Source organism: Branchiostoma floridae, chromosome 14, assembly GCF_000003815.2.
Source record: "Branchiostoma floridae strain S238N-H82 chromosome 14, Bfl_VNyyK, whole genome shotgun sequence".
NCBI classification, from domain to species: domain Eukaryota; kingdom Metazoa; phylum Chordata; class Leptocardii; order Amphioxiformes; family Branchiostomatidae; genus Branchiostoma; species Branchiostoma floridae.
The window spans coordinates 20,376,053-20,384,841 of NC_049992.1; the positions used below are offsets into that span (position 1 = coordinate 20,376,053).

General features: G+C 42.4%; 1 protein-coding gene across 1 annotated transcript; it reads right to left on the reverse strand.

Moving 5' to 3' along the window:
• Positions 1-1,347: 1,347 nt before the first annotated feature.
• LOC118430237 (DBH-like monooxygenase protein 1) lies at positions 1,348-7,436 on the reverse strand. The gene is made up of 4 exons (XM_035840946.1): positions 7,410-7,436; positions 6,752-6,854; positions 2,711-2,877; positions 1,348-1,485 (listed from the first exon to the last, which is right to left on the reverse strand). The coding sequence occupies exons 1-4, from the start codon at positions 7,434-7,436 to the stop codon at positions 1,348-1,350; spliced, it is 435 nt and encodes a 144-aa protein (XP_035696839.1).
• Between the last annotated feature and the right edge of the window lie 1,353 nt (positions 7,437-8,789).

The following is an 8,789-nucleotide window of genomic DNA, read 5'->3' on the forward strand; positions in this document are numbered from 1 at the left end:
GTACACTATGTTCTGGCTTTAGTACTTTCCAAATGAAAATCGTTTTGGGGGGAGGTTACAATTTCCTAATAAAATTTGTAGCATTACGTCAATTTGACACAATATTGTTACCCAGCGAGAAAAGAAGCAACTGGTAGTGGATGAAGTGAAGAGAATGATGGAAGAGAGGAAAGTAAAGGTTGTTGGTCAACACCAGCAGGGAGCCTGGATTAACTGGGAGAGCACAGTGGACAGAAAGTTAACGTGGAAAAACATGTGGGGAAAACCAGACTAGAGATTAAGTTTCCTAATAAGGGCAGCCTATGACATCATCCCATGTCCAAGAAACCTAAGCAGATGGTATTCAAAGAAGAATCTTGTGAGTTGTGTGGGGCAAAAAAAGGCCAACCTAAAGCATATCCTTTCTGCCTGCACTACCTCTTTAAAACAGGGAAGATACACCTGGCGTCACAACCAAGCTCTGAGGATCCTGGCTGCAACCTTAGACGAGGGAAGGAGAAAGGCAAGCAGCAATAGAGTTCAGAACCAGTCCTTCATCCCGTTCGTCAAGGAACTGCAGAAAGCGGCTCCAGCCAGCAGAAGGAGAGGTGAAGGTCTGTTGAGCAAAGGACGGTGGGAGATACAGTCGACCTGGACAACCGCTTAGTCTTCCCAAGAGCCATCTGCGAAACGACTCTGCGCCCGGACATAGTGCTTTGGTCACCAGCACAGAGAACAGTCGTCATAGTCGAGTTAACCGTCCCTTGGGAAGAAAATGTCCATGCAGCGTTCGAGAGGAAAAAGCTCAAGTACCAAGACCTAGTACAACAGTGTGCAGAGAACAGTTGGAGGGCGTTGCTATACCCAGTAGAGGTAGGATGCAGGGGATTCGTAGGAACATCCATCACACGCCTCTGTAGAGAACTCTCAATCAGTCACAAGCAGCTAGTGAAAGCGTTATTTGAAGAAGTGGAGCGATGCAGCTTTTGGCTGTGGGTTAAGAGGAAAGATCTGCGGATGGGAACCAATGAGTAGTAGTCAGAAGAGTTGCAGAAAAGCAGAGTGAAGACGTACGCCCTGCTGTCTCCCCACCTAGAGGCCGTCTCAGATTAGGGGACGAAACGACCGATGAGAGTTGGATCTGACTGATGATTTCTGTAACTCAAGGCGCTGGAAAGTGCGACAAGTAGCAAGCCTACTAGGCAGGTGAGTTTCAGACTCATGCTGTATACGTTCAAAACCTTTCAACAACAACATAGACAGTTATTTTTACCTCGGTAGCCACTTGTACGGGGACGGTCGCTATAGCTTTCCAGTCTGAACATATGGGACCGCCGCTGTCGCAAACTCAGCATGTGTGACTAATTACTAAAGTACATTGTCTTCTCGCGCGATCTCGGTTTCCGTGCCATTATGGATCACCCGGGCGCTTATCTTCACCCCCAGCGGTCGGGTGGCAAGGTTTACGCCGACGATGTGTATGGGCTGTCCGAGCTCCTCAAGGAACTGAAACCAAACGAATATATAATATATACATCCTTAGCAGGTGGCAAGGTTTACGCCGACGATGTGTATGGGCTGTCCGAGCTCCTCGAGGAACTGAAACCAAACGTATCCTAGTAATATTTAGAGACTTACATAAGCAATGAAACATTGTTTCGCAAACAAGACTTAATAAATAAATTTTTATTGCAAATTCATGCCCGAGTGCAAATTGCAGACAAAGTCAAGTAGTGTTATACATAATCGTATACTTAACAGAGAAGTTAATGGGAACTATAGGTAAATCAAACGAGAAATAACGTCTGATCTAAACGTAATTCTACTTAAGCTATTTGATGGGTTTGATTTCTTTTCCGTATGCAGTGGGAGATGATTTGTCCAACAGTTTCATTTATAATGGGGTTGGACGAAGTAAAAGAAGACTATTTATTGTTGGTCGGTAAGGTGAGAATAGCTTGGGAAAGATTTGCAGGTTTTCAGGAAAAGTTTGTTTCTTTCGGAATAATATAGTGACATTTTCTTGATAATACAGTGACACTGGTTTTAACATTGACAATCTTCAATGTAATAAGATGGGGATTTCAATAACAACGTAAAACTAATTATACTAGGGCACATCCTCACTTATCGCTACCAAAACTATCATATATAAAACGGATTGGAATGCGAAAGTTTACTTTTATTTATTGATGGAAACCAAACGCCCAAGGCATCGATGGCGGTCCCAGATAACACTTTTTCAAAGGTTGTGACATTAATTGTTAGCAGTGGAAAGGCATTCATATAGCCTAACACAGCAAGCTTCCATTGCCTGTAGCTAGTTCATATTGCATACCAGACGGCATGGCATTAATAGCCAACCTTACTCTCTCTCCCACTCTCTCTTTCAAACAGTGTTTGATATTTTTCGTTGGAAGTTAACATAATCTCTTTTTTTTCAAATCAGGTGAAAATCAATGCAAACTTATGCCATCGATGAAGTAGATATGATGTGGCATTTTATATACCATATCATTTCAATTTGACACTCTCTACAACAAAATCCATGATGCACCGAGGAAGAGATGTTCGCTACATCACTATCAACGGTTGTTGACCACCCTACAAGATTCATAAATAGGAAAAAAAAACAATTAGCAATCTCCTTTGTTTTCTTTTCTTTGACACTTAGATCCTTCTTAATATTTGAATTTTCCATGGCGCAAAGAAGCAAATAAGTACTACCTACCGCGCTTAGGCATCTTGAATTGCAAAATCCCGCTGACACGAACGCCTCAGCGTGAGGCGGCACAACGTGGTATTTATTCACCCCCACTCCAACCAGCAGGACACCCATATCGTTATCCCTCAGCTCGGGCGTGTATGTCAGCCTCAGCCCCGAACTGTCATGTATACCTATATATGAAACGGCAGGCGGATAGATTTCAACTTGGGCGGGCCGACTCTCTTCGCAGCGAGGAGCTTACAATAGGTGGGGCTAAATCACTTGGGTCTGGAGCGGCTAAGCTGCTCTGGCGTTATGTGACATAAAAGTTAGCGCAGGCCTAAAAAAAAATTAAAAGCCCCCGTCTGAATAGGGTTAGGCCACAGCAAGTAAATTTTATGGATAAAATCGTCTGCAGACTGCAAAAATAGTGCGAAAGGGCAAAAAAAAACAAGATGAATTAAAGGGACAAAACATGCTATCTGAGCCAACAAGGCATTCATTTCTGTATTCAAGACATGTACTGGTGTGGTAAAAGTGACACTAGCGTGGGAGACCGGCATCACCAACAAAGTGGGTAACTACACTAATGGCCTCCATATTGGTGTCTCTTTTACAACAATCCCATAAACAACATACTTGCTCTTTTCGGTACTTTTTTCTTGTTTGTTTATTTATTCGCAAAACAAAATATATAAAACAATACAGAAAAGAATTCATAAAAAACAGGTGCAGGAGGAGGGAAAAACCGTAAACACTTATACTATACCTCCTCATCTAATCTTAACAAATGTAGGGTAGTCGGTAAAGAACAAAGAAGAGTAACTCATAGGATGAGATAATGATACAAAAGGATAATCAAATAATAATAATCTAAATTGAGATAAGATAATAACTGACAATATGAGACTACTATAGGGGGCTAGGATGGTTTATGAGATGGGTTTTAGGGGACTTTTAAAAGTAGGAAATTTTTTTTTGGTTCATTTGTCTGAAGGCTGTTTCATATTGTGACACATGTGTATTTTACGGAGGACTGCGCTAATGATGTGCGGAAGAGTTGATTAAAGCCCCGGTCACAAGAATCGTACGATTGACTGCGATGGTGGTTTTATGCGCGGCATAAGCGCAGTACGTCGTAAGTCGGGGAAGAATCGGAAGCAATGGTTAAAATATATGAAGCCGTGGTCACAAGGATCGTAGTGCATCGTACGATGAGGTCATAAGAGCGTACCTGCGTCAATCGCAGAGAAATCATAGTAAATCGGGGAGCCTCCTATGACGAGAATAGAGCTGAAATGGATTTTGAACATGTTCAAAATTTCGCTATCGTCGTAAGATTTTATTTGCCCCCAAAGCAGACTTCATTACGGCAATTTTTGTCTACTGATGAGGTTTTAGATTTATGAATTTTTAGCATGTTGTGATGGTTTCAGTTTTCCCTGATATTGTCGATATTGACGAAAAGGGAAAATATATCAGTCGCAACTGCCACAGTCGCAACCAGAGAACAGCGCGCCCCGCACAGGTGATGCAGACAATTGTTTGATCGCTTCATGCACGTGAGTTTATAATTAGATCAAATCTCAGCTCTCGTCGGTCTTGGGTCAGTTTACCATAATCGTAATAACCATGGGGACAACTCAAACATAAAGGCAGGCTCTATGAGTCGGAAATATATATGATATAATGCTTATGATGTGATTTTTGTATGATGGCATCTTTTTGTTGATAGCATATCATGATACGATCTTCGAAAGAGCCTGACACGTAGAGCCGGCAAGCAGGCCGAGACAACCATACCAGTACTCACGCTTGATTTGAACTTTTGCTTGTAATACTCTTGTTGTCATGGTCTTTTTAAATTCATTTTTACAGTTAAAGATATTATAGGAAGGTATTCAGCAGCTATGTCCACATTTTGTTGGTTAAAGAAGCACAAAAACGGTCAGACGGCTATACAGAAGAGACACAAGTGAAAAATCGTACGACGCTGGAAAAATTTTGAACATCATCCGATGCTCTGTGATGGCTGATTTTGCTTGCGATTTAGCTGCGATCCACTGTGATCATCGTGCGATAGGCGTAATATGCCATCGCAAGGACGTCGTACGATTCTTGTGACCGGGGCTTATGTAGTTGATTTCTTTACCTGGCATGATAGTTGTGTACACGTGAATTAGGGTTAAGAAAATTTTCAAATAGATCGAGGAGTTTGTCGGAAAGGAAGTTAAACGTGAATATACTAATTTACAACTTAATGATATCATGCATGATTAATGGTCTTGATTCTAGAAATAAAGGAGCTGTATGTGAGAGAAAATCATAGGTAGTGGCTATTTGCGTGGATTTCTTTTGCAGGGTTATAAGAGGGTGTATGGTTGTTTTTTATTTACTTTATCGTCATATTGACCACCGCTGCAGAAGGAAAGAAATTCTTGTGTTTTTTTTCTGAAATCAGGCGAAAAGTAATGCGCGCGCTCATGTCATCCAAAAAATTTACTTGCTGTGGCCTTAACGTGCTCGAGGAGTGGATCTCCTCAAACACGAGACTCATGTGTTAGACAATGTGCCATCAACACAGAAGAAGAACCACTGGATACATCCTGTCGGACAGGAGTGCCACAAGTTCTTAATACGAGGGGAGTTCAAGAAGTAATCCACCTGACCCATTTCCCAAAGGAGGAGAGTAATGAAACTTGGTGCAGTTATTAGTCTTTCTCTTCATAGGAATCACCAAGAGTTATGCATTTCTACCATCGTTTGATGCAGCTCTGTACACCGTTTTTGTAGGACGCCCCAGGTTGGTCATGCAACAGATGCCTCATCAATGGCAGAAGAGGGACGACCAGGTCTGGGAGCTGTTTCCACAGACTTCCGGCCATGTTTGAATTCACAATGCCAGCGTTTTACAAGGTCATATGATGGGGAATCATCACCATAAGTTTCTTTTATTTCATCAAAAGTCTCATTTGGTATGCGTCCTTTCAAATACAAAAACCGGATCACTGCGCGACACTCAACTGGCTCCATTTCACACCTGGTCCATTTCACACCTGACTTAGTTCAAACACCTTTAAATCAAAAACCAAAATTAGTTCAGAGCTGTTTTTTGCAACATAACCTATAGAGATATGAATCATTACATATGCAAAATGTCATCTAGATCAGACAACTGGAAGTGGGTCAGCTGGATTACTTCTTGAACGCCCCTCGTATGACGTTCTTTGGAGGTAGACGTAAAATCTAACATAGCATATGAGCCTGTAAAGTAAATAAGGGACATCTCAATATACAAGAACAATATCGTTATGTCTTTAAATTAAGAGTTATTACCTCCATGAAAAATGGAGGTATAGTTTTTTGGTGTGTCTGTGTGTCTTCCTGTCTGCCTGTCTGTCTGTATTTCCGCATATTTGTAGTCAGTATTATACTCTAGAACCTCAGGATGGATTGTAATGATTTTTTGGTATGTGTAACAATCTGAAATACATGTGACATGTGCAATTTGTGGCAGGAGGAAGATTAGCAGATGACAATTATGCCAATAATTCCCTAAATGAATAAACAATATGAAAGTCCACACCGGTAATTATTCTCGGTAAAAGTAGAAAGGATTGAATTGTAACCATTGTGACCTGTGTTAGTTATTAGTTAAAGGTGTACATAACTTTACATGAATTATGCAAATGTTTAGGTAATTTGCATAATCAGAATATTTCAAAATCGTATGGGGTCTCTGAAATCTTGTATTCGGCTGTTCTGATCGAGATTTTATGTTAGGTGTCACTCTTCTACAACTGCACTCCCTATATATTGATTTGAGAACATGACGGCTACCCCACGCCATTTTGATAACAAAGGACGGCATATAATTTGGTTGCCATCCTTTTTTTAGAAAGCGATGTAGCTTTAAAAAGCGATGAGGGGTTTTAAAAAGCAATATGCTTCCTAGAAATTGTTGCAAACGTGGACGGAAACCGGCTAGATTGGGTACAATAAACGTGTGAGAGGTGACCTGGAGCTGCAAACTTTAAATAAGCCAAACATTTTCTACCCTCTGACCTGATGCCAGCTGAGGGTTGTCGTAGTGCATCTCCATGATCACATAACCGCTATCCTCGTCATCACCGATGGGGTAGCCAACGTGGTCTGGAGTGAGGACGGTCTGTCAGAAAAAAAAGTGCACAACATCAGCACATTTTGCAATCAGCCTTGATAGGCAAAACATCGGAGTGCATCTATTCGGTTCTACACGATGGTAAAAAAATCCTGCAAAAGCCTGACGCGGCCAAGCTGAATATAATGTGTCTGGCAGAACTGACAGAACTTCATTTTGAAAACTTATTTGAGTTCCTATAAGACAGACACGTCTTGTCATGTGTTCTTGTAAACAATTTGCCTTCGTTTGGTTTTCGTTTTGTCTCTCATTATTGCCTAAAATATACACGATGATTGGATTCTCTATGCTTATATGTAATGCAGGGGGCAAAGCTAAGGGTACAACCTGTCGTACTACAAAAAGTCCGTACATTTTGTTGAGAGCGCAAGGTGTTTTCTAAAAAAAGGAGTTGGGGAAGGAATGGAAGAGCAGGGATGCTGTACGTCTCAACGCACGTCACTCGCACGATTGTGCAAGGTATAAGTTTGTGGTCTGCACGCATGGATGTGAGCCGGTTCCGTGTATCGTTCGTTGCGCAAGTGGTAAGTGAGTTGAACGTACGATCTCTGTGTGATTGCCACGTAACATTACTCAGGCCCTGCTTACACGTGCTGCGCAATTCCACAGCACAATAGCAGAGAAAGTTCGACGTGCACGTAGAATTCTACGACGTGTCTGCGTACTCCAAAATCCGCTGTATTCCGTACGTTTTCGTAGGGAGGCGGTACTTACCACTTACGGATCCCAAAAGACTGCCCACGTTTTGGCACGTAGACAACACGCAGATGCACGTAAAGCTATGTGCACAACCGGCAGTACGTGCAATTTGTCCGTACGTTTTTTTATGGGGGGAGGCCACGTCCGCCACGTATTCTGAAAACGTGAAGAACGACTGGTAAGACGTAGTAACTGATTTCCAAGGGAGCCCTGTATATACATGTTCGCACATGTTCGCACAACGACGGGTAATACCGCCCCTTACGGAGTGACACACCCACTGCGAACCTCGAAATGCGTCAAATGGACAATACTGCATCATTTTAAATTGGTTTTGCGTCTTTTGAAAAAGACGCAGCTTAACTGCTTCATTTTTAATTGGTTTTGCGTCTTTTGAAAAAGACGCAGCTAAACTGCTTCATTTCTAATTGGTTCTGCGTCTTCTGAAAAAGGCACAGCTAACTGCGTCATTTTAAATTGGTTTTGCGTCTTCTGTGGTTTATGGACTCTGGCAGCGGTTTATGGACTAAAAAGTGTGACATTTTTGCGTCATTTTTGTTTATGGACCTCCAGGCGGGATAATGGACACCGTCTGTGTGGAATCAGCCACCAATGCGTGCTGAATGACATCGGAGACTAATGACCGTTTACGGGCTATCTGGAGTTCCCTCCCCCCTGTAGTGCGCACGTGGTTTCCCCAGACTCGTCCAAACACGCTTCATTCCGCCGGCTTGCAGTTTAAATCCGACCTTCCCAAAGCATTTGCGTGAGGACGGATAATATTTTCAAAGTACAGTACAGAGTTTGCAATGTGCCATGATTTGGATGAATGAGTTACGATAGCGAAACTCAGATTTAATATGAGCCAGACTTTTCTGACTGCACGCTTCGCACCTACGTGCTTCAGGAAGACGGTCTGATTAAGTTATGGACCTCGTGGTGAGTTGTTTGGACACCGCCCGCCTGAAAACTGCGTCAAATGGCTGATGATTGACATCGAGGCGGGACGTCGCAACCAAGGTCCTTGGTCGCAACTAATCATTGTTTACGGACAATCTGGAGAGTCCCCCTTGTCCAAACATGTTATACATGCTTCAATCCGCCGGGAAAACTCACCCGCTTCTTCCCAATACTGTGCGGTGCGAGGATTTAAATGTGTGTTCAATGTAATATGTCATAATTTCTGTTGTTACCGAGAGCCTACTGTTGTGCGCACGTGGTTTC

Excerpts from the sequence above, each read along its gene's own strand:
- LOC118430237 (XM_035840946.1), bottom strand. The coding sequence starts at position 7,436 with ATGTTACGTGGCAATCACACAGAGATC. Across the intron at positions 6,855-7,409 it reads GTGGCAATCACACAGAGATC|ACCGTCCTCACTCCAGACCA; the intron begins GTACGTTCAACT and ends TTTTTCTGACAG. Across the intron at positions 1,486-2,710 it reads ATTCAAGATGCCTAAGCGCG|TTCCTTGAGGAGCTCGGACA; the intron begins GTAGGTAGTACT and ends GTTTGGTTTCAG.